We start from the raw sequence: 25,642 nt of genomic DNA, 5'->3' as shown, positions 1-25,642 counted from the left end.
TTATCTCATCAAGAGTTTCTCCAGTCAACTGAAAAAAGACAGGAAAACTTGCTGAATGTCTTATAAAAATCTCTTTCTCAGAATGAGAACAAAATTTGAGAACTCAGTTTTTAAACAAAAGTCACTGATGTAACAAAGCATTTGATACCCAAATAAAATCAGATACTCAGATGAAATAAAACCTAATTTTAAATGAACACTGAGTGGCTGAGAAGTTAAAATAAGGATTAAATATAAGGAAGTAAGGATTAAAACAATAAAGTATTTTTTGTTCTTTCCAACCAGAAAAGTGACTCAATTCCCTGTATCTTGATAACTAATAAGCAGCTGCTAATTTCTCACCCAGTTCTACCTGGCCAGAAACACGTTCAGCTTAGCATAGCTTGAAAGGGAAGGGGTGGTGGGATGAATGTACAATCTTTACAAGTGGGGATCTTTATACAAGAGAATAAAACCAGATAAATATCTCATTTTACACAAACAAGAATATTAATCCTAAAATAGGGCTCTCTTTCTAGACTTTCTTCCCAGTGTATGTTTTTGTTTCTTTTACAAATATGTAAAAAATCCTTGAAGAAATTGTATTTAAATATAAAGAAGGTCAAAGCAAACTAATTCACAAGTAGTGGAACTTCCCTGCTACCCTCCTCACTCCTCACCCCCAAATATCTTCCCTGTCCTCCTACCTTCCAAAACATCTCACAAAGAATGCCAAAGTAAAAAGGCCAAGTAGTTCCAGTCAAAGGCAGACCTATGCAAAACCCTGGGATTTCTTAGACATTATCTGAAAGGCATTCAAGCAAAGGAGTCCATGAAGCACTTGAAAAAAAAAAAAAAAAAAAACTTGACATTGGCATATGAGAAAATAAGTTTTCAATTACATTGCTACCACTTTCCCTTCAAAATGAGCCAAAATATGGGGCGCCTGGGTGGCTCAGTCGTTAAGCTGCCTTCGGCTCAGGTCATGATCCCAGGATCCTGGGATCGAGCCCCGAAACGGGCTCCCTACTCCGCGGGAAGCCTGCTTCTCCCTCTCCCGCTCCCCCTGCTTGTGTTCCCTCTCTGGGTGTGTCTCTCTCTGTCAAATAAATAAATAAATAAATAAATAAATAAAATCTTAAAAAAAAAATGAGCCAAAATGTAAGACCACAGATTAGTCTGCGGGGGTAAAAAACCAGTAGTAGCATTCTTTCTATACTATTAAAACAATCATTTAACAACAGGCTCCAGTGTTTGCACTTTACATCACTCACCAAAATCTTTATGAATCAGTAAGAAACACTCACTTTTTTCTAAAAATAAACAAGAGTAAGTATCTCCCCTCTGAACAGCTTTATTCCATTATGAAAGAGCTTAGAAAGCAAAAGACGTAAGTATAACGTATACATGTATTTTTTTTTTTTTAAATCTAAAGAACGGGACTTCCGTAATCCTGAACCAAACCAACCAAGTGCAAAAAAAAAAAAATGTTTTTTTTTAAAAATAAGACAATGAAATTAGAAAACTGAGTGGATAGTCAATAATATTTAAGAAATCCTTTGGGGCGCCTGGGTGGCTCAGTTGGTTAAGCGACTGCCTTCGGCTCAGGTCATGATCCTGGAGTCCCTGGATCGAGTCCCGCATCGGGCTTCCTGCTCGGCAGGGAGTCTGCTTCTGCCTCTGACCCTATCCCCTCTCAGGTGTTCTCTCTCTCTCATTCTCTCTCTCTCAAATAAATAAAAATAAAATCTCTAAAAAAAAAAAAAAAGAAATCCTTCTTAATATTCCTTAGGCTTGATGTATCTGCAGTTGCTTTTTCCCTCAAGTATTTGTCTTTCAGATACACCTGAAGGATTAACACATGAAGATTGAGATGGCTTTAAAATATCTTAGCAGGTGAACAGACACGAATGGTCATGTGATAACCACGGTTGAAACCCGCTAATTAGTATACAAAGCTTTATTATACTCATCTACTTTTTGTACACGGTTGGAATAAAAATGTATCCTATGTGTCAAAGCATCCTGCCAAAAGCAGAGAAATTTTTGTCCCACTAAGTCACCCAGAAGTCTGCTTATTTTCTCTCATTAACCTGGTCTGATTAACAAGTTCTAGTCTGCAAGCCAATTAACTTCTTCCAATAGATTTGTAGCTGAAATACAAGACTCACCTTGGTGTCTTTTAATTCCACTCATCAGTGGTGTCAGGTGAGCAAACAATCCAGGAATTATAATTCGTAATCTTACTTTAACTTCAAGACCTGGTACCCATTTTAAGTCAAAATGAACTATCAGAGGTTGTTGCTTTTGGTTTTTGTTTTGTTTTGTTTTTTTAATTTACCTTACTCTCCCCTAGTATTTGAACTAAGTTTGGTGAGTGGTTTACAAAGGTGAAATGTAACAGATGTTCACTCCCAGGAAGTAAACTTTGAATGAGAAAAGTAAGAGGATTCAATAGAATGTGACATACGGAAATGTTGCAAAAATCTCGGGGTACGTAACTCCACATACACCCGTACACTCCTTCCCCCCAAAAGCCTTTCAAGTGGTTAGAAAGGGGAGACCCTGGTTGGTTGGTTTCGTCTCCTCCTCCTTTCTTAAGGGGAGGTGCTAAAGAGCAAAGAAATCACCAAAAGACGGGCCGGAAGAAGGAAAGCGAAAAGCACGGAGTCTGGACAACCAGACCTTAAATAATTGGGAACTGTAACCAAATTAAATGAGGTTAAGAGGGGGTTACCTATTAAACACCTCCCTGTAACTCCAACTCACCTGAGCGGCTCTGAGTTTAAAAAACCGAGCTGTAGGTACACTCTCATTCGAACTCCCCTCTCTCTTCAAGTATTCACAGGTACAAAGGCACTGAAAGAACTCTTCCTGACCCCCGCCAATAAGAGCGCCACAAAAACAACTCTCACGCTGGCCGGGGCCACTCTGGCCAGGCTGTCCCCGACCCAGCGAAGCCACGCGAGTCCCTCCCCGTAGGGCAGGGAACCCCAAAACCACTGCCCCGCTCCTCAGGCAAGAGATCCCTCTTCCCAGGCCGGGCGAGGGGTAGCGGCGGGACCAAGCCTCGACTGGAAGAACCCGCCCGCCGCCGAGGCCCTCCGCGCCCGCCCGGAACTGGGGTCTTGGCCCCAGGCCGCCCATTCTGGACCCAGGCCCGGTGCCTCGTGGTGCCGGGCGCGAGCCTCACCCCCGGTCCACCCCGCGCCGGCGAAACCCGCGCGAACCACTGAGCTGCGCCCGACGCCACCGTGCGGACCCAGTCACTGGGTACCTGTCTTCGCTCTTGTTTTTCTGCTTCTTCCCCATCGTGTGTCAGCGGCGCTCGTAGCCCCAGCCCCTCTATTCGGTCTCTCACAGACCCACTGTCCCCCAGCCGACTTTGGTCTCTTTTCGGCTCGGCTCCCCTCGCACTGCCGCCTCTCGCACCCGGCTCTCCACAGACCCGCGCACTGGGACAGGGCACATATGGTGTGAGCTCTCAGTGCGCAAGCGCATCGCCCCGCCGCCTCGGCGTGGGGACGCAGGGCGCGGCTCATCGAGAGCTGCGCTTCGGGTAGAGCGTCTCCAGTTGACCAGCCGGCCAGGCGGGAGCCCGAGCGCCCCCTTTCCGCAAGCGTCCGCCGCGCAAGGATAACAGCGGGGTTTCCTGGTTCTAGAACCCTGAGACAGACAATGAGGCTGAAAATTCCCCTTGTCAGCTCCGTCTCTGGGGAGAACGCAAACTTGGAGTTTTGGAGCTCGGCTCAGAGGTAAGCCTTGGGCTTTCCTTCCACCTCTGTGTCTTTGTATTCTCAGCCGCACGCAGTTCAGTAAAGAAACACAATGAACCAGTGATAGGCACTCTAGGTAATAAATCTAGGACAAATTGGGACTCTCAGTAACGTCCATGAATTATGAAGTCTGTTCAGTCTCTAAAAAATAATTACCATGTGGCGCCTAGGTGGCTCAGTTGGTTAAGTGACTGCCTTCGGCTCTGGTCATGATCCTGGAGTCCCTGGATCGAGTCCCGCATCGGGCTCCCTGTTCAGCGGGGAGTCGCTTCTCCCTCTGACCCTCCCCCCTCTCATGTGCTCTCTCTCGTTCTCTCTCTCTCTCAAATAAATAAATAAAAAATCTTTAAAAAAAATAATAATAATTACCATGAACAAAACAAGGACACATCCCTTAGTTCCCCGAAATAGAAATTAATCTTTACATTCAAAGTGAGAGCAAGATCTAAGAATTTGTGTTAGGGAAGTCCAAAGGGAACCAACCTACTAGGGTGGTAAACATGTTTAATATCTGGATCCGGACAGTGATACTACGGGTGTTAAGTATGTAAAAACTAATCATGCTGTGTAAGTTATACCTCAACTTAAAAAAAAAAAATGTGTTCATTAAACACGATGGAAGCGAAGTTGGAGTGTCACTCCAGAGCAAGATCGTAGCTATCTTTCGTTTCTGATGTAACATTACGTGTACTTAGGCTCGGAGCCTAAGGAAGTCCGACTCGGCCAGGCTGAGCACTGATAAACTACAACCTCCAGCATACTTTGCTCCCTCCCCCGTTGGCCGTTTATCCAGAACGAGGCTGAGAGTCGGAAATCTCGGGTGGAGGATGGGAGCTGCGCAGGCGCAGAAGCGCTCACCGAACGCACGCCCTCCGCCCCGCCCCACTTCCTCGGGCGTCGCAGGTTGTATCGCGTGAGGGCCGCTGCCAAAGGGGTGGCGGAAGTGACGGCGGGTTCGCAGTCACCGGCAGCTGCTGCGACGGTGAAGCCAGAGTGGACTGCCTTTCTGGAGCAGTTAGTTCTTCACTTCTTAGGTGTCACCGAGAGCTCAGGTGAGGCAGAGGATGGTGTGAAAAAATAGGCCACCGCCTCCCGGTGCTGATGAACACTTCACTTCACCACTCAACATCCGGCCAGGGCGGGGGAGGGGCGCGGCCCAGACGTCGGTGTCAGTGAGGCGGTGGCGGCTTCGGCGCATGCGCTCCGGGGGTTGTTGCCCACGGGGCCACCTGAACTCCGCCTTGGTCGGTCCCTATGGGCTCAGGGAGTGGCGAGGAAGCTTTTCGGAAGGTACCTCGAGCGCAGTTCGGGTTGTTTTGGCGGGTGCATGTAAGGGAGTCAAGGAAGCGGTTAGGTAATTTGAGGACAAGCCCCTTCCCACTGTTCCCGATGAACTGTAAAGAGGAAGAATCAGGTTTGTGGTTTGAAGAATGAAAAGTTATCGGGATCGCTACACCATCTCCTCTCCCCTTTGTGAATGCGGTGACCACCACCACCTGTCTCCAGAACAGCTCTTGTTATTCGTTTCTGTTCCCAGTTATCCCAGAATTAAATTGAGTTTATCTCATAAAACTCCAGGGATCAGCATCCACTATACCTCTGGTAAGAAGAACAGGTTCTGACATGTAAGTCAGTGTCTCAGTAACCAGTTTTCTGCCTCATCCGGCTCCAACCCTAAGGGAAACAGTCTCACTGACATTTTTCTTTGGAGGTAGGAAGTGTGAAATTATTTTATCATATTTGAAATACAATTCCTTGAAAATGTATAGCATTTATGAGGAGCTTACAATTTGGTTTTTTAAACTCAAATACTTTTGAAACTTAAGGATAATTTGAACAGAAAGTAGGCATATGTTCATTCAAAATTACAAATTTTTTTTTAAAGATTTTTTTTTATTTGTCAGAGAGAGAGAGTGCTGGGGCAGAGGGAGAAGCAGGCTCCACGCTGAGCAGTGAGCCAGATGTGGGACTGGATCCCAGGACCCTGGGATCATGACCTGAGCCAAAGGCAGACACTTAACCGACTCAGCCACCCAGGCGTCCCAAAATTAACAAATATATTTTGAGCACTTGCTGTGTTCCAAGCACTGCTAGCTCTGGGGATACAAAGATGAAATCAGTGCATTTCAACTGCTTTTCCTGTGAAGAAAAAAGAATCAAAAGTGAAGTTTGCAAGAAGACTACTTCTTTTCAGTTCAACAGTTGTAGAGGGTTTGTGTGGGCCAGGCTATATGTCAGTAATTGGGTCAGTGAGTTCACGGTTTATTAAGGTTTTTTTTTAAGGTTCTTCAGTAGTGGTTGCAACTGTGTCGTAGTTACTTGAATGCAACAGCTTCTTGCTTTCATAAGCAAATTATAAATTATATTTCTGTAGTAATACATAAAATTTCCATCTGATTGTTTCTGACAGAAAATACTACATCTTATAAAATGTGTAACTGAAAAGAGCTTCGTTTTATCTGAATTAGATTCTGTTTTTAAACTCCTGTGTTACATAAAGGATCAGTATTTTTAACATTTGGAGTGGTATTGTTTTACATCAAAGTTAAGAACGGTGTCAGTAGATCCATACCAGTATCAGTCTTTGTAGCATTATAGATTTTGTTAGGTCATAGAGAACAGCAGTGAAAACTAAAGTTTAGGGAACACCAGGCACTGTTCTTTACATAAACTGTAAAGCACTTTCTCAGGAGTTAAATGAAAATCATTTAGTAGAAACTTTGAAAAATATATTTTTGGCTCAACTCTTTTCTGTATTGAAGCAAAATTTGTTTTGTAGATGTATGTAAAACCTCACTACAGTTAAACTTCACTATTATTCAGTCATTTCTGCTTTATTTTTCTTCTGGTTTAAAAAAAGAAACACTGTTAATATATGTCATTAGGTAGAACTCCAACTACCCATTTCTCTGTGGTCTTGAAGACTCCTCTTTGTTCTATTGTAATGAAACACAAACTAAATCAGAAGCACCTAAACCTTGCTCTAAGTAATCTTTGAGTGGTCTGACTATAACCTATGGAAAATTCAGTTTTAAAACATTTCAGTAAGGGGCGTTTGGGTGGCTCAGTCAGTTTCTTGATTTCAGCTCAGGTCATGATCTCAGGGTTGTGAGATCTAGCCCCAAATCGGGCTCCTTACTGAGTGTGGAGCCTGCTTAAAATTCTCCCTCTCACCCTCCTCCCCTTCCCTCTCCCTCTCTAAAATAATAAAACATTTAAGTAAAAATTCTTAAAGGTAACATGAAATGCTTGGTTGTCAGCAGAACGCTTTGTGGAGGAAAAATTATACAGTTGATAGAATTTTTGTAAATGAGATAGGAAACTTTACTTGCCTTTTTTTTCCCCCCAACTTTCCATCTGTCTCCCTAGCACCAAGGCTGAACTATACCATTTAGAAGAATGGAAGCTAATGCATCTGTTGACATGTTTTCAAAAGTCCTGGAAAATCAGTTGCTTCAGACTACCAAACTAGTAGAAGAACATTTGGATTCTGAAATTCAGAAACTGGATCAGATGGATGAGGAGGAATTGGAACGTCTCAAAGAAAAGAGACTTGAGGCTCTAAGGAAATCTCAACAGCAGAAACAAGTAACCTCTCTGCCCTGCTTTCTGAAATTACTTTAACAGTATGCTCCTAACAACTTATATATACACGTGCTGAAGTAGTTTTATTTCAGTCCTTATTTTTAGGGTTGTTTTTGTTTTTTACTGCAGAGTACTATCACTGTTAAAAATTTGCTGGGGAAAAAAATTAGTTTTAAAGATACATTAAAAACTAGCCTGCTCAGTATGTTAATCCACAGTCAAGTAAAAGAAACATGTGCCCAAGATCATTTTTTGAGCTCAGATTTGTTGGTTGAGGAGGGAGGGGACTAGGAAGAGCACTGGGAGTCCATGATTTCCCTTTTATGTGATTGTAAAGCCGATTATACTTTAGCTGTGATCAGTGTAAGTTAGGTGAGAGCTGTAAGGCAGTTTACACTGAAGAAATTATTTCAGGCATTTCCAATGTAACAATTACATGGCTTGTTTATTCAAAGGAATGCATGCTGGGTCACAAAGAAGGGTGGCCACAGCTCTATCCTTGTTGGTCTCTTAGAGTGTGAAGTGTGGAACAGACTCATAGACTCTGATCAAAACCAATTGGGATAAGTCCTGCAAATTTAATTTTGATTAAAAATTTTTTCATTGCTTTTTGTCAAATTGAAATAGATTATTATCAATTCTGGTTCCTCTTCAGTTGGCTGTGAATAAAACATGTGCTTTAACTTTTCTAAAGAAACAGGGAGTTTTGTTTGTGCTGCTGTAGCATCTCTTTCATAATGTTTATACTCTCAGTGTTTATAAGAATTGCTACAAAAAGGAAAGAATCTTTTATAACGTGACTGAGTTTCTATTTTTATAGCCTGGGTTTTCTAAAATACAGTGTGTGTGTGTGTGTGTGTGTGTGTGTGTGTGTGTATGGTTTTGAAGCCAGGAGACTTTTTAAAATTATAATGCTAATAATTATCTAAGGTAATGTATGATGAGATTCTGCTACAAACTCCTGTTTCACAATCACAGTTAAGTAACACTACTAATTGCTAATAGTTCAACTAAAAAAGTTGTCATAACTGGGATGTTTTTATTTTTTTTTATTTTTATTTTATTTTATTTTTTGGGGGGGATGTTTTTATAGAAAGACTGAATCTACCTGATTTGCAGTAAGGAACATGCATAATGGCTTAAATGAAACTCAGCAGTTAAAACAATAAACTGAATACTTATCATTAAAAACCTGAGTCCTGCAGCCTTTAGGGATTTTTTTAATATGCAAATCAATTTAAAATGAATTTGTCATAGAATAACTGAGAGGATCTTATTTTAGAGTTTTCACTGCATTGTAATAGATCTCTTTTATTAAAATGTTTAAGGAAGTAGAAAAGAAGCTTTAATGGTTTTTATATATACTCTTTTTGAAAGAGTAGTATAGATTGCATAGTAATTTTGATTTACTGATCTGTTTAGGTATCAGGAAATCAGTATATGCAGTGACATAAGCACTTAATAGGCTGATGCGAATCAATATTCCTCAGTCAGCCGAGTACCCTCTTCCTGTTAATGACAGCTAGTGACATAGGACTTACGTAATAATAATAAGCAGAAGGACAGGTGAGAAATAGGAAGAGCTCATCCAAAGGCTTGGGTGATAACCACTAAGTGAGAGCTAGATGTTGCCCCACTGCCAGGCCTTTGGTAGGTTCAGCCTGCACTGTTATCTCTGCCCATCCTGCTTGATTCCATTCAGCAGAGGCCCTGTGGAGCATGAACTCTGAAAGAAACTGTACTAAGAGCACAGGGGTGTGCTGAGTGTCGGGAGAGATGCCATGTGTTGGTGGAGGTTCAGAATAGGCTTGCCTCACTCTTAGGAGTTTGGAAAGGTTCAGGTCTTCCACCTGTTGGTTAAACATATGAGAATTAATAACAAAAAGCTTTTTAAAAAACAAATATTCTTTTTTAACGGCAATGTTAATGGTGAGTCAAGAAAAGCCATGAAATGTTACATGCCATTAAGGAACTGTATTTGAGAGTTTAAATTGTTTGTAGAAGTTTGACCAAAGAAATGTCACATAAGGAGAAAACACCTCCTGTGAGCGTCAGCTCAGCATAAGCCAATGTGAAATGGATATGAAAACTATTAATACAGTCTGTGTTAGCTTAAGTCCAGAGGAAGAAAGGAGATGGCACTCCTGCCCCTTTCTCGGTGGACCACTTCTGGAGGGCTGCATTCAGACTTCTGCCACTTTTTAAAAGGATGAGGAGGAATTAGTCTCTGTTGAGAGGAGGATAATCAGAAAGTAAGAAGTATAGAGATCATTTCATATGAGAAATAGCCAAAAGAAAATGAAGGGAGAGGTAGAGAAGAAAGGATACAGGTGAGATAGGGTATCTGAAGGGCTGACGTGTGAAAGACATTAGAACTTTTCTCTCTAATCTTAGGTCCAAGCTGAGATCCACAGACCAAAGTTACAGATATATTGCAGTTCAGTGTGGGAAGACCTTTCAAAAAATTAGAGTATACATGCACCTTCTTTTTAAGCACCTTTGCCAGACATTATTGTAGATATTTTCATGTTGATAGTCTTACTTTCACAACTCAGTGAGAGAGTTGTGCTTTGTGATTTCCACTTTACAAATGAGGAAATGGAGATTCAGGAAGGTTATTAGAATTCTTAGCCTAATAAGTGGTAGAACAATTATTCAAGCCCATGCCTTCTGCCTGTAAGCCCAATGTTCCTTTTTATCAAAACCAGCTGCCTGAAAAAGGAAGCAAGCTTCCAGTTGAGACAATGAACCTGTCCTGTAGCAGGAAGCTTGAGAAACTGAAAGGTCTGTCAGGCACGGTTGATAAGGGTTGATATATTGGTTGAGAAGTTGGATTAGATGACTGGTGGTATCTGTATTATTTCTGGACATCATGTGATTTTTTTCTTCCTAGGATACTACCCATTGGTGACCAGGATAGAAGCAGTTCCTGCCTCTCTGAGCAAACAGGGCTCTTGAGCTGCAGAGCTGCAGAGCTGCAGTAACCACCCCTCCTTTTCCCCTCCCTACAAAGACCAAGTAGCTTTATCTCATGAGCATTATTTTTCAAAGCTTTGCATTAACTTGGACCTAATGCTTCTGATTTTAGTAGTTTGAATGCAGAGAAATTAAATGGATATTTACATTTTAAGTTTCTGGAGTCTAAATTTTTTATTTTTAAAGATGTGAGAAAACGTATGTGTGAAGTTACCAAGACAGATGATTGTCTTAAACACAAATTGTGCTGAAAGATAGTCCCTGCCCACAGACTGTGTTTGCACTGACACGAGAGACCTAGGAAAATAAATCACTAAGAGGAATTGATTTCTCTACAAGATAAAATCAACTTCATTACAGAATGTTATAGCGATTTAGACACAAAATGTAAAGTGGTACTGAAAGATATTTCAAGTGTGTAATATTTCCCTTTTCTCCAAATTAGGAATGGCTTTCAAAAGGACATGGGGAATACAGAGAAATCCCTAGTGAGAGAGACTTTTTTCAAGAAGTCAAAGAGAGTAAAAAAGTGGTTTGCCATTTCTACAGTGACTCCACATTCAGGTAACTGTTTCCATCAGTGACTTGTTTAAAATGATGAGATCTTTGAGTAGAGATATGCTAACATAATAGGAAAATTTAAAAATTAGAGGAACTACTTCTAAGTTGTGTCTTTGTATTTCTGTAGAAGTCTCTGTTAAAGTTAAACAATTGTTATTCTGAAGATTAAACTTAAAAACCTGTTACATAAAAAAGTATAAATGAATATTATTAAAAATCGAGATTATTTCCATAGAACTGGCCATTTTCTGAATTATGTTTTCATTAGATAACTTTAAAAACATCTAAGACATGTACATGTAAATTTTTTTTTTCAACACAACAAGAATTATTTCTCCTTTTTTTGATACTATTATGACATAGACACAATGTTGGGAGTGGGGGCCAACACCTTGAACACTAGCTTTGAATTCACTCACTCCTTCTCAGCCAGCAACTCATGGGGAGACAATGGTTTGACCAAGCCTTTGACTAGAAGCATCATTGGGAGTGCCAGGCTTGGCTGGAAGGAGAGGAAGGTGATTTCTTTTGGAAAGCCCAGATCTGCAAACCTCTCTACAGAGGCAGAGTCCTTGTAAAATGAAAATACCCCTAGAAAAGGTTATATCTTGGGGCGCCTGGGTGGCTCAGTCGGTTAAGCAGCTGCCTTCAGCTCGGGTCATGATCCCAGGGTCCTGGGATCAAGCCCCGCATCGGGCTCCCTGCTCGGTGGGGAGCCTGCTTCTCCCTCTCCCTCTGCCTGCTGCTCCCCTGCTGTGCTTTCTCACTCTCTGTCAAATAAATAAATAAAATCTTTAAAAAAAAAGTTATATCTTAACTTAAGCCTTTCTTTTAACCCCCAGATTTGATTAGTTGCCAACTTTTAAAAATTGAGAGATAACAATTTTTTTAAAAACCCAGATTTCAGATGTTTAAAAAAATCAAATAACCTAATAGCAGACCTAGAATTCTGTAGGAAGGCAGTTTGCTAATACTGAATAGCAGCCACCTCCCTCAGACACACACTCCAGTGTAGAGTCTCCATCATTCACTGCTGTCTCAGCCCTGCCCTCTTCTGCCATTTGCACAGCCTGCTCCGCCCTTGTCTTAAACTCACCACCCAGTAACTTAGTTGTTAATTCAGATCTTACAGGGATTGATTGCCTCAGACTTACTGATTAAGGTAATAAAAATGAAAATGTTGAGATGGTGAAATCCCCTGTAAGGGAAAGTGTGGGAAGGGTTTAGAAAAGAAAGGGTATCAGAGAAACCCTCTGTCACCGTGGTACTCTGTCCTCTCCCACTGGCACATATTTATTTCTCCAGTTGCCAACCTTTGACATACATGATGAGGTGATACATTAATATCATATGAGTCTCTAAGGTTGATATCATTTGATGTTTATTAGATGTTTTTGCCCAGCCAGTAGATTGTTTTGAGAAAGCAGAGAGTTTGCCTGTATCGTGGCTCACCATGCTCCCAAGTTCCTACCCCTAGAGCAGCAATGACTGACACATAGTAGGTGCTCAGTAAATATATTTGATGGTTGTATAAATGGTGCAACACCAGGAGTACTTATCTTCAAGCAAAAATGAAAAATCAAGAGGTGCCTGGTTGGCTTAGCTGGTAAAACATCTGACTTCTGATCTCAGGGTCTTGAGTTTAGCCCCATGTTGGGTATAGAGATTGCTTAAAAAATAGAAAAAAAGGAAAAACAAATCATTAGAAAATTTTATTGGTAGATCCAATAGATATCAGAGTTCCTGGTGCATAGTAGACTGGATATTTCATATATAAAATCCTGGAACATTCACAATGACCCTTTGAGGTAGATAGGTAGGTATAATTCCAATGCTTCATGCATGGAGACCAAGACTTGGAGAGATTAAGTGACTCATCTAATGTCACTGACCTACTAAATGACAGAAGAGGATTCGAACCCAGGATTTAAGCCTAAGCTGTTTTAACTACACTGTGACTGCTGCTTCTAGGTTTTTAAAAAAATGAATTAACAAATGGTACAATCATAGATTTACTTAAAATAGGTTCCATATAACTCCAGTAAAACCATGGAGTTGACTTACCTACAAGTTTTCAAGAACATATTTCTCATATAATGGTTCATTTATCATTTGTTTTAGAGTTTCATTCAGGAACCATTTATTAACTTGTTCTCTCCTACCATTTTTCACTACAATCTCATTGCTATACTACATGGGCGATACATGAAAAGATGCATTCAGAGGTATAATGATGAGGCATCAAGGTTACTAGGAACTTGCTGGACCCAGTCTTAATTCAGGAATAACTACACCAAGAAGTATGCAGAAAGCCTACTAGTAACAACTATGAAACATTTGGTGTCTTTATCATCTAAAGCAGTAGTTATCAAACTTTACAGAGCATGAGAAGCACCTGCATGTTTCCCAGCTCCACTCCCAGAGAATTTTGGTTCATCCATATATTTTAAAAGCTGACTTTAATGAACACCTGTGATTAAGAACTGCTCAAAAAGATTATTACAGTAGTCTGTTTCAGGAACACTAAAGGATCGACCACTTTAAAATACCTTTTAACTTTCAGAAAATGTCATTTCCATTTTTCTTTTCAATAGAAAGTGGCTTAATAAAAGTTACTACTGGTATTTTTCATTTCTTTACAACCATATGACCATAGTTATAGCCCTGACCCTATGCTTCTTAATGATTAGTTGCAGTTAGAAGGTTCCTTCTCAGTGACACCATTCAGTCTTAATGACTTCTAAATATGGCACTGTGTGTACATTTCTAATTCTAAAAAGTATCTTCTGAGTTCTGTCAAGTCAAATTTATTACCCTTCAAGCTCTGTGTATGAGACACCAGGAAACATAAGAGAAATGACAGTTTTTTGTTCTTACCGTGAACATGACAACTTCATGAACTACTTGTGACTGAAAGTGTATATTTAGTATCTTGTTTTCCGTAAGTATCATTAGGGCACATCTGACTTTCTAGAATCCTGGATGATTTTCTGCCTCTCGTATCAGTTAACTAACCTATGAAATGAAATGAGGTCATCGACACCAGCATAGGCTGGCTGCCAAATTACGAGACTCAAGCAGAAGAACTTCAAATTAAATGTACCTTTATGATACTTATTTTTAAAATGAAAAATCTGTTTTAGCTTTTGATTTTTCCATATGCTTTTATTTATAGGTGTAAAATATTAGACCGACATTTGGTGATATTGTCCAAGAAACATCTTGAGACCAAATTTCTGAAGCTGAATGTGGAAAAAGCACCTTTCCTTTGTGAGAGACTGCGTATCAAAGTCATTCCCACACTAGCACTGGTAAAAGATGGAAAAACACAAGATTATGTTGTTGGATTTACTGACCTAGGAAATACAGATGACTTCACCACAGAAACTTTAGAATGGAGGCTGGGTTGTTCCGATATTCTCAGTTACAGGTAATTTTTAGCAAAACCATTGATTTTAATGTCATATCCAGTTGATATTTTTAGAGAAGTTTTTTTATGTTAACATTCATTTTATGGAGCTAAGTAAGATCTTCTGGCTGAGATGTAGAAAATATTTCACAAATGAAAAACATATTAAAGTGTACATTATTAGCATGATCTTACAACAAAATCAGAGGTACAGATAAAATTGAGTCTTGGAGTACACCTAACTATAAAAGTTTTCATCCTGACAAATCCTATTGAATCTAATTTTCTATTAGTCTGGAAACCCAAAATGACATTTCAGAATTGACTCTTCCCTGATTTAAACCAGATTATTCAAATTGATGATGACTTTTTTTTGAACATCAGATTTTTTAATGTAGCTATTCCTGTCTTCTGGAATATGATAAAATGTATAATCTCATTTCTGTGATCATCTTAAATTATTGTGGAGATAGTCTCAATTTGAAAACAATCTAAAATCCAACTTCCATTTTTCATTCATCTCCTTCTTCACTTTGCCAAATAGTTTATCTGATTCCATAAATCAGAACCTATCATCTTGCCTTCTATGCCTGTTTTTGATTTGGAAAATTAACAGATAAAATTATTATCATTCTATAGGCATAGTGCTTTTCAATAAGTAGAAAGTTCTCTTTTCCCTGTCCCTTTTTCTCTGAATCTCCCCTACACATGCCTAAATTGTCCCTACATTGTAGGAATTGACTTTGGAGTTTTAGGTTTTACTTTCTTAATAATAAATAGAATATTAATATTTATTAAATGTATTTTGAAATTATTTCAAACTTTAAACAAGTTGGAAACTAATACAAAGAATTTTCATTTATCTTTTGCCCATATCTCTCAATTTTAAACATCTTACGTTTGCTTTGTCATGCTTTTTCTGAATGCATACATTTTATTTTCAAAACCATTTGAGTGGAAGTTGAAGATGTATTGTTCCTTTACTCCTAAATATTTCCTTGTGTATTTTCCAAAATGAGGGCTTTTTCTGTGTAACCATAGTACAATGATTAAGACAGGAAATGTTAAATAATTTACAGACCTTACTCAGATTCTACCACTGTCCCAATAATGTCCTACATACTAAAATGTTTCATGTAGTTACTATGTATTTTTAGTTTCCATTAATCTGTGACAACTTGTCTTATTTTGCAATACATGGACATTTTTGAAGAGTACAAGCTAGTTATTTTGTAGAGCATCCCTCAGTTTGGGTTTGTCTAATGTTTCAGGATTAGGTTTTGACTATGCATTTTCTCACAGGTACATGATAGAAGTGATATTGTATTCTTCTCAGTGTAGCACTGCAGGAGGTATAGGATGTTTCATCTCATTTCTGGTGGTGGTAACTGAGCACTGGTTAACAAGTTGCCTACCAAGCCAAATGGTGATTTAAGAAGAACTTTTCCATATCTCACACTAATTTACTTTTTCATTTATTTTTATTAGAATGGGCAATGGCTTATCTTATCCAGTGGCTTATAGTTCGCTACTAATATTTATTTTGAAGCCCAAATTGCCCCAGATTTGACCAGTAGAGTCCCTCTCATGCAGGCTTCTATGTCCTTTTCACACATCCCAATAGTTATTTAAGCACATTCTTTCTGGTGCAAATAAGAGGTCTTAGAGGGATTCTCCCTAGAATTGACTATTTCTCCAAGGCACTGTGGTTCCTCTCAGTGGCACATATTTCTTTTTTTTTTATTATGTTATCTTAATCACCATACATTACATCATTAGTTTTTGATGTAGTGTTCCATGATTCATTGTTTCCGTATAACACCCAGTGCTCCATGCAGTACGTGCCCTCTTTAATACCCATCACCAGGCTAACCCATCCCCCCACCCCCCTCCCCTCTAGAACCCTCAGTTTGTTTCTCAGAGTCCGTAGTCTCTCATGGTTCGTCTCCCCCTCCAAATGATATTTCAAAACCAGAATCTAGGTGCCAGGAATCTTCCTAGATATTTTTGAAAGAAGAAAATGTCTGTTATTTAAGCATCATTGAAAAATTTCATGCCAATTCCAGGTTAATGATAATGAATTCCATGAGTTTTATTGATGTTTGTCTAAACATTAAAAGATGTGAAACAGGATCATACCAGCCATAACAAGCTGTAAAAAATCATTTTCCTGTGTCATTCTTATAGTGAAAAGGATCTAATCCAAGTTCAGCAGATCCAAAACAGGTGGAAAAACTTTTATTTCCTTCTGTGCTTTTCAGTCAGAAAATCTGTTGGTACGTCTTGTGAAATGTTAGTAATTAATGGTAAGAAAATAAAACATGGATCAAAAACATTTAGTAATACAAAATAGGGTTTAAAACTCTTAACCATCAGTATGAATAATATAGGTCTTCCTTGACACCAGCATCTTAAAGAAAACTATTCCATAGGTTAGGAAGAAAAGAGATTTTTGTGCAGGTTAACATACCAACTGTGCTAAATCATAAACAGTAAATGCTTTTCAAATTTGCTCTATTTTTAGTGGAAATTTAATGGAGCCACCATTTCAGAGCCAGAAGAAATTTGGAACAAACTTCACAAAGCTGGAAAAGAAAACTATCCGAGGGAAGAAATATGATTCAGACTCTGATGATGATTAGAAATTAGTTATAATTCTTTGTAAATTGTCTTTTTATTTCTGCTTACTTCAGAATTAGATGTGTTTTCTAAATCCCGTTGGTTTTTATACATTGGTCATCTAATGGTCATGTTCTAGAGTTTTGTACAGTTTCATCGCATTGAAAGACATCTTCAGTTTTGTGTGGCACTCATGTTTAAGTTGAGGAAAACTTCTGAGTTCTTAAATTATCCAGCAAGGGTCTGGATTCTCTATTTTTGAGGTTGATTTTATCACAATATGATTCCTACGTCTTTATATCATTAACAGTTGTGTTTTTAATCTACTGGATTGGAAATAGGAATTCAGCAAACTATTCCAGGACTAATTCTTACATAGCATTATTTACTTTATACAGCAGGTCAAACAACATTTACTGGTGTAACACACTCACTTGTAAATGAATTATAAACACTCTTTACTTCTGGAATATATTTAGCTATTAAAGAACTGCCTATTTATTCTGTAGGCTGTGTGTTGATGATGAATCAGCTGATGGCAGCAGAAAGCTTTTTCAGGTTTTGAGCATACTGCCTTATTTAAAGGATTCTGATTGCTTGTATTTTAAGACATGCATTAAAAAATAATCAGGACGGGGCACCTGGGTGGCTCCGTCGGTTAAGTCTGTGACTCTTGATTTCGGCTCAGGTCATGATCTCAGGGTCCTGGGATCCAGCCATTTCTCAGTGGAGACTCTGCTTAAGATCTTCTCCATCTGTGCCCTCTCCCCTCCTTCATGCTCTCTCTCAAAAATAAATGATCAGGAAGCACAACTGGAATGGCAACATGATCTGCAGACTCCTTGGTGAAAACAACCATAACTGGTAAATATATATGTATATTTTTTAAAGTCTTGGGAATTGTCATAAAACCATATAGCAAATAAAAACATTTATTACAGAAACATTTATTCAAGAAAATACTAAAGCTTGGTAAGAATAGCAAGTCTCTGGTATTTGAGCCATGACCCCACACCATTTCTCCCCCTAGCTCCCAATTTCAGCCTACAATTTCTCCCTAGGATGAACAGACTGCTAGCATTTCTCATTCTACCTGCTTCTATCCCCCAAGCTCTATGTCACAGAAGCTCTATTTCAGGTAACAGTAGCAAAGATGTCTGGACCTTCCTTCCTCTACCCAGTCACCACTTAGAGCACTGAAGAGCTACCCCAGGAATGGCAGACCAAGAATACTATTTTCTAATCACTATTGCCCCAGCTTATAAGTGGAGGTTCCATGCAAGGAAAGGCAAGCAAGACCAGGAGTTATCATCCACTGCTCTATTTATAGACCACAGGTATCACTCCTAGAAAAACAGGCTACTCTCCCCATCCCCAACTCTGAGGCAGTAGCAAGCCATAAAAACAGCTTCTATATGATCCTCTAAGTTCAAGCCTAAGGGTGCTGCCATAGACAAAGGAAATTTAGAGTGGGAGTAGAGACAGACAAGAGGAGACTGGTAACTCCATAATAGCAATAAGCAGAAGGGAAAACCAGTGGTAAGTCTAACACAGAATGATAGGCAGCTTAGAGTAGTCCTAGGTCTAGAACAAGCCTCAAAGAGACTACAAGGACCTGGATTTAATTGGATCAAACTGTGTAGCCATTTGTGTCCCAGTGCATTGTCCAAAATAATAGGTCCACCAACAATTAGTGGATGTTAATTACAGTGTGATAACAATGGAGGCAGACAAACTAAAACCCTTACAAGGAGATTGGGGAAAGAAACCATAAAAGCCTTCCTAAAACTGTCCTTGGGGTTGGAGGGAGAAGTCAGAGTGATGGTACATACTCCGTCTGTACCCTCTGCAGAAGAGCATCAGAAGCTGTGCAGTACAGGGTAAATGGACTTAAATAGTCCAGCTGAGTCACTAAAAAGCCCTGGCAAGAGGGGAGGATGAGTATGCAGAGCTGCTATGTTATCTAAACTGCTATATTACCTAAACCTACCCAGGTGTATGGAGAAATAAAAGTGTGTCCCAAAAATAAGGGGATTTCAAAACAGTAGAAAGAAACTGGCTTTGAGTGGACCCAGATGTTGGAAGCAGAAAAAACCTTCCAAGCAGCTATTACAAATTTTTTAAAAAACTGAAAGAGGGGCGCCTGAGTGGCTCAGTCGCTTAAGCGTCTGCCTTCGGCTCAGGTCATGATCCCAGGGTCCTGGGATAGAGCCTCGCATTGGGCTACCTGCTCCGCGGGAAGCCTGCTTCTCCCTCTCCCACTCCCCCTGCTTGTGTTCCCTCTCTCGCTGTCTCTCTCTTAAATAAATAAATAAAATCTTAAAAAAAAAAAACTAAAGAAACTATGCTGGAGGTAAAGGTATGATAATATTTCAACAAATAGAGAACAAAGAAAGTATTTTATTTTTTTATTATGTTAATCACCATACATTACATCATTAGTTTTTGATGTAGTGTTCCATGATTCATTGCGTATAACACCCAGTGCTCCATGCAGAACGTGCCCTCTTTAATATCCATCACCAGGCTAACCCATTCTCCCACCGCCCTCCCCTCTAGAACCCCCAGTTTGTTTTTCAGAGTCCATCGTCTCTCATGGTTTGTCTCTCCCTCCAGTTTTGCCACCTTCATTCTTCTCCTCCTGCTATCTTTTTTTTTTAACATACAATATTGTTTCAGAGGTACAGATCTGTGATTCAACTGTCTTGCACAATTCACAGCACTCACCATAGCACATACACTCCCAGTGTCTATCACCCAGCCACCCCATCCCTCCGACCCCCCACCACTACAGCAACCCTCAGTTTGTTTCCTGAGATTAAGAATTCCTCATATCGGGATGCCTGGGTGGCTCAGTCGGTTAAGCGTCTGCCTTCAGCTCAGGTCATGATCCCAGGGTCCTGGGATCGAGTCCTACATCGGGCTCCTTGCTGAGCGAGCAGCCTGCTTCTCCCTCTGCCTGCCTCTATCTCTCTCTCTCTGATAAATAAATAAAATCTTAAAAAAAAAAAAAATTCCTCATATCAGTGAGGTCATATGATACATGTTTTTCTCTGATTCACTTATTTCGCTCAGCATAACCCTCCAGTTCCATCCACGTCATTGCAAATGGCAAGATTTCATTCCTTTTAATGGCTGCATAATATTCCATAGTAAATATATACCACATCTTCTTTATCCATTCATCTGTCAGTGGGCATCTTGGCTCTTTCCACACTTAGGCTATTGTGGACATTGCTGCTATAAACAGGGTGCACGTACCCCTTCGGATCCCTACATTTGTATCTTTGGGGTAAATACCCAGTAGTGCAATTGCTGGGTCGTAGGGTAGCTCTATTTTCAACTTTTTGAGGAACCTCCATACTGTTTTCCAGAGTGGCTACACCAGCTTGCATTCCCACCAACAGTGTAGGAGGGTTCCCCTTTCTCCGCATCCCCGCCAACATCTGTCATTTCCTGACTTGTTAATTTTAACCATTCTGACTGGTGTGAGGGGGTATCTCATTGAGGTTTTGATTTGGATTTCCCTGATGCCGAGCAATGTTGAGCACTTTTTCATGTGTCTGTTGGCCATTTGGATGTCTTCTTTGGAAAATTTCTGTTCATGTCTTCTGCCCATTTCTTGATTGGATCATTTGTTCTTTGGGTATTGAGTTTGATACCTTCTTTATAGATTTTGGATACTAGCCCTTTATCTGATATGTCATTTGCAAATATCTTCTCCCATTCTATCGGTTGTCCTTTGGTTTTGTGGACTGTTTCTTTTGCTGTGCAAAAGCTTTTTATCTTGATGAAGTCCCAATAGTTCATTTTTGCCCTTGCTTCCCTTGCCTTTGGCAATGTTTCTAGGAAGAAGCTGCTGCGGCTGAGGTCAAAGAGGTTGCTGCCTGTGTTCTCCTTTAGGATTTTTATGGACTCCTGTCTCACATTTAGGTCTTTCAACCATTTTGAGTCTGTTTTTGTGTGTGGTGTAAGGAAGTGGTCCAGTTTCATTCTTCTGCATGTGGCTGTACAATTTTCCCAACACCATTTGTTGAAGGGACTTTTTTCCACTGGACATTCTTTCCTGCTTTGTCAAAGATTAGTTGACCATAGAGTTGCGGGTCCATTTCTGAGCTCTCCATTCTGTTCCATTGATCTATGTGTCTGTTTTTAATGTCAGTACCATACTGTCTTGATGATGACAGCTTTGTAATAGAGCTTGAAGTCCGGAATTGTGATGCCACCAGCTTTGCTTTTCTTTTTCAACATTCCTCTGGCCATTTGGGGTCTTTTCTGGTTCCATACAAATTTTAGAATTATTTGTTCCATTTCTTGAAAAAAATGGATGATATTTTGATGGGGATTGCATTGAATGTGTAGGTTGCTCTAGGTAGCATTGACATCTTCACAATATTTGTTCTTCCATCCATGAGCATGGGATGTTTTTCCATTTCTTTGTGTCTTCCTCCAGTTCTTTCATGAGTATTTTATACTTCTCTGAGTACAGATTCTCTGCCTCTTTGGTTAGATTTAATCCTAGGTATCTTATGGTTTTGGGTGCAATTGTAATGGGATCGACTCCTTAATTTCTCTTTTTTCTGTCTTGTTGTTGGTGTATAGGAATGCCACTGATTTCTGTGCATTGATTTTATATCCTGCCACTTTACTGAATTCCTGTATGAGTTCTAGCAGTTTTGGGGTGGAGTCTTTTGGGTTGTCCACATAAAGTATCATATCATCTGCAAAGAGTGAGAGTTCGACTTCTTTTTTGCAGATGCAGGTGCCTTTGATTTCTTTTTGTTGTCTGATTGCTGAGGCTAGGACTTCTAATACTATGTTGAATAGCAGTGGTGATAGTGGACATCCCTGCCGTGTTCCTGACCTTAGGGGGAAAGCTCTCAGTTTTTCCCCATTGAGAATGATATTCGCTGTGGGTTTTTCATAGATGGCTTTTATGATATTGAGGCATGTACCCTCTATCCCTATACTCTGAAGAGCTTTGATCAAGAAAGGATGCTGTACTTTGTCAAATGCTTTTTCTGCATCTATTGAGAGGATCATATGATTCTTGTTCTTTCTTTTGTTCATGTATTGTATCACGTTGATTGATTTGCGGATGTTGAACCAACCTTGCAGCCCAGGGATAAATCCCACTTGGTCGTGGTGAATAATCCTTTTAATGTACTGTTGGATCCTATTGGCTAGTATTTTGGTAGTAATTTTTGCATCTATGTTCATCAGGGATATTGGTCTGTAATTCTCCTTTTTGATGGGGTCTTTGGTTTGGGGATCAAGGTAATGGTGGCCTCATATAACGAATTTGGAAGTTTTTCCTTCCATTTCTATTTTTTGGAACAGTTTCAGAAGAATAGGTATTAATTCTTTCAATTTTTGGTAGAATTCAACTGGGAAGCCATCTGGCCCTGGGCTTTTGTTTGTTGGGAGATTTTTGATGACTGCTTCAATTTCCTTAGTGGATATAGGTCTGTTCAGGTTTTCTATTTCTTCCTGGTTCAGTTTTGGTAGTTGATACATCTCTAGGAATGCATCCATTTCTTCCAGGTTATCTAATTTGCTGGCATAGAGTTGCTCATAATATGTTAATTGTTTGTATTTCTTTGGTGTTGGTTGTGATCTCTCCTTTCATTCATGATTTTGTTGATTTGGGTCCTTTCTCTTTTCTTTTTGATAAGTCTGGCCAGGGTTTATCAATCTTGTTAATTCTTTCAAAGTACCAGCTCCTAGTTTCGTTGATCTGTTCTACTGTTCTTTTGGTTTCTATTTCATTGGTTTCTGCTCTGATCTTTATTATTTCTCTTCACCTGCTGGGTTTAGGCTTTATTTGCTGTTCTTTCTCCAGCTCCTTTAGGTGTAGGGTTAGGTTGTGTACTTGAGACCTTTCTTGTTTCTTGAGAAAGGCTTGTATTGCTATATACTTTCCTCTCAGGACTGCCTTTGCTGCATGCCAAAGATTTTGAATAGTTGTGTTTTCATTTTCATTGGTTTCTGTGAATTTTTTAAAATCTTCTTTAATTTCCTGGCTGACCCATTCATTCTTTAGTAGGATGCTCTTTAGCCTCCATGTATTTGAGTTCTTTCCAACTTTCCTCTTGTGATTGAGTTCTAGTTTCAAAGCATTGTGGTCTGAAAATAGGCAGGGAATGATCCCAATCTTTTGGTAGTGGTTGAGACCTGATTTGTGACCTAGGATGTGATCTATTCTGGAGAATGTTCCATGGGCACTAGAGAAGAATGTGTATTCCCTTGCTTTGGGATGGAATGTTCTGAATGTGTCTGTGAAGTCCATTTGGTCCAGTGTGTCATTTAAAGCCTTTATTTCCTTGTTGATCTTTTGCTTAGATGATCTGTCCATTTCAGTGAGGGGGGTGTTAAAGTCCCCCACTATTATTGTATTGTTGTCGATGTGTTTCTTTGCTTTTGTTATTAATTGCCTTATATAATTGGCTGCTCCCATGTTAGGGGCATAGATATTTACAATTGTTAGATCTTCTTGTTGGATTGACCCTTTAAGTAGGATATAGTGTCCTTCCTCATGTCTTATTACAGTCTTTGGTTTAAAATCTAATTTGTCTGATAGAAGGATTGCCACCCCAGCTTTCTTTTGGTGTCCATTAGCATGGTAAATGGTTTTCCACCCCCTCACTTTCAATCTGGGGGTGTCTTTGGGTCTCAAATGAGTCTCTTGCAGACAGCATATCGATGGGTCTTGTATTTTTATCCAATCTGATAACCCATATCTTTTGATTGGGGCATTTAGCCCATTTACATTCAGGGTAACTATTGAAAGATAGGAATTTAGTGCCATTGTATTGCCTGTAAGGTGACTGTTACTGTATATTGTCTCTGTTCCTTTCTGGTCTATGTTGCTTTTGGGCTCTCTCTTTGCTTAGAGGACCCCTTTCAATATTTTTTTGTAGGGCTGGTTTCGTGTTTGCAAATTCCTTTAGTTTTTGTTTGTCCTGGAAGCTTTTTATCTCTCCTTCTATTTTCATTGACAGCCTAGCTGGATATAGTATTCTTGGCTGCATATTTTTCTCATTTAGTGCTCTGAATATATCATGCCAGTCCTTTCTGGCCTGCCAGGTCTCCGTGGATAGGTCTGCTGCCAATCTAATGTTTCTACCATTGTAGGTAGAAACATTAGATCTCTTCTCCCGAGCAGCTTTCAGGATTTTCTCTTTGTCTCCGAGACTCATAAGTTTTACTATTAGATGTCGGGGTGTTGACCTGTTTTTATTGATTGTGAGAGGGGTTCTCTGTGCTTCCTGGATTTTGATGCCTGTTTCCTTCCCCAGTTAGGGAAGTTCTCTGCTATAATTTGCTCCAATATACCTTCTGCCCCTCTCTCTCTTTCTTCTTCTTCTGGGATCCCATTTCTTCTAATGTTCTTTCGTCTTATGGTATCACTTACCTCTCGAATTCTGCCCTCGTGATCCAGTAGTTGTTTATCTCTCTTTTTCTCAGCTTCTTTATTTTCCATCATTTGGTCTTCTATCTCACTGATTCTCTCTTCTGCCTCGTTTATCCTAGCAGTTAGAGCCTCCATTTTTTATTGCACCTCACTAATAGCCTTTTTGATTTCGACTTGTTTAGATTTTAGTCCTTTTATTTCTCCAGAAAGGGTTTCTCTAATAACTTCCACGCTTTTTTCAAGCCCAGCTAGTATCTTTAAAATCATCATTCTGAACTCTAGTTCTGACATCTTACTAATGTCCGTATTGATTAGGTCCCTGGCAGTCGGTACTGCCTCTTGTTCTTTTTGTTGAGGTGATTTTTTCCATCTTGTCATTTTGTCCAGAGGAGAATAGATGAATGAGAGAACAAAATGCAAACAGGGTAACAATGTCCCCAGAAAATATACACGAAATAAATCAGAAAAGACCTGAAACTGGGGGAAAAGAAAGGGAAAGAAAAAAGATAAAGATAAAAACACAAAAACAAGGGGCGCCTGGGTGGCTTAGTCGGTTAAGCCACTGCCTTTGGCTCGGGTCATGATCCCAGGATCCTGGGATCGAGTCCCACATCGGGCTCCCTGCTCTGTGTGGAGTCTGCTTCTCCCTCTCCCACTCCCCCTGCTTGTGTTCCCTCTCTCGCTGTGTCTCTCTCTGTCAAATAAATAAATAAAATCTTTAAAAAAACAAACAAACAAACAAAAACAAAATAGAACAAAAAAAATAATATGATCAAATACGGTCAGGCTGATGCATAGATCAGTGCCACACACTAGATTTTAGGCGCATTTTGGTCTGTTAGAACAAAGTGCCTCCCAAAATTTTAAAGAAAGAATAACTTATATATGTACAAAAATAAGGGTTAATACGATGAAGGGATGGAATATGACTGTAAAAATGAAAATTATAAAAGATTTTATAAAAGGAATTGATAAGAATTTGGTTGAAAAGAGAAGAGGATTTAAAAAAAAGGAGAGATTGTAATCAGGTAGGAGGCTAGAACAAAGCCATACACTAGAGATTTAGGGTATATTTTGATCTGTTAGAAGAAACTGTATCTCAAAATTTTAAAGAGAGAACTTATATATATATATACCAAAGATGAGGGTAACTACTATGAAGGGATAGAATATGACTCTAAAAATGAAAAATAAAAAATATTTTTTAAAAAGGATTGATAGGATGTTGGCTGAAAAAGGGAAAAAAAAAATTAACTTTGAAAGACTAAAGAATCAGGGCAAAAAAGCCATGAATTCTATGTGCAGTATCCCCCAGTTGGAGTT

The 25,642-nt window shown here is 39.5% G+C and overlaps 2 protein-coding genes across 4 annotated transcripts in view; one reads left to right on the top strand and one right to left on the bottom strand.

Annotated features, from left to right (window-relative positions):
• The window catches only part of EIF5B (eukaryotic translation initiation factor 5B), a 96,407-nt gene extending 92,912 nt beyond the window's left edge, over window positions 1-3,495 (bottom strand). Inside the window, exon 1 of one of the 2 annotated variants that reach the window (XM_035001776.1) lies at window positions 3,257-3,495. In XM_035001776.1, the coding sequence (XP_034857667.1) occupies window positions 3,257-3,291 (35 nt within the window). In that variant the 5' untranslated portion in view covers window positions 3,292-3,495. The remainder of the gene's footprint in view (window positions 1-3,256) is intronic. The other variant, XM_035001778.1, reaches the window with a different exon arrangement.
• Window positions 3,496-4,635: 1,140 nt separating this feature from the next.
• Window positions 4,636-17,567, top strand: TXNDC9 (thioredoxin domain containing 9). Of its 2 annotated transcripts, none has more exons than XM_035001765.1 (5): window positions 4,636-4,807; window positions 7,125-7,343; window positions 10,762-10,880; window positions 14,053-14,307; window positions 16,811-17,567. In XM_035001765.1, the coding sequence occupies exons 2-5, from the start codon at window positions 7,155-7,157 to the stop codon at window positions 16,926-16,928; spliced, it is 681 nt and encodes a 226-aa protein (XP_034857656.1). In that variant the 5' UTR covers window positions 4,636-4,807; window positions 7,125-7,154; the 3' UTR covers window positions 16,929-17,567. The 2 variants fall into 2 exon arrangements, with proteins under 2 accessions (XP_034857656.1, XP_034857657.1); XM_035001766.1 differs by lacking the exon at window positions 4,636-4,807 and adding an exon at window positions 5,338-5,357.
• Window positions 17,568-25,642: the final 8,075 nt, after the last annotated feature.

The sequence above is a fragment of the Mirounga leonina genome, unplaced genomic scaffold, assembly GCF_011800145.1.
Source record: "Mirounga leonina isolate KUSES-001 unplaced genomic scaffold, KU_Mleo_1.0 Mir_125, whole genome shotgun sequence".
Taxonomy (NCBI): Eukaryota; Metazoa; Chordata; class Mammalia; order Carnivora; family Phocidae; genus Mirounga; species Mirounga leonina.
The sequence above is the reverse complement of the archived record's forward strand: the minus strand, read 5'-3'. Positions and strand labels throughout refer to the sequence as shown.

Excerpts from the sequence above, each read along its gene's own strand:
- TXNDC9 (XM_035001765.1), top strand. The coding sequence starts at position 7,155 with ATGGAAGCTAATGCATCTGTTGACATGTTTTCAAAAGTCCTGGAAAAT. Across the intron at positions 7,344-10,761 it reads AATCTCAACAGCAGAAACAA|GAATGGCTTTCAAAAGGACA; the intron begins GTAACCTCTCTG and ends TCTCCAAATTAG. Across the intron at positions 10,881-14,052 it reads TACAGTGACTCCACATTCAG|GTGTAAAATATTAGACCGAC; the intron begins GTAACTGTTTCC and ends TTTTATTTATAG.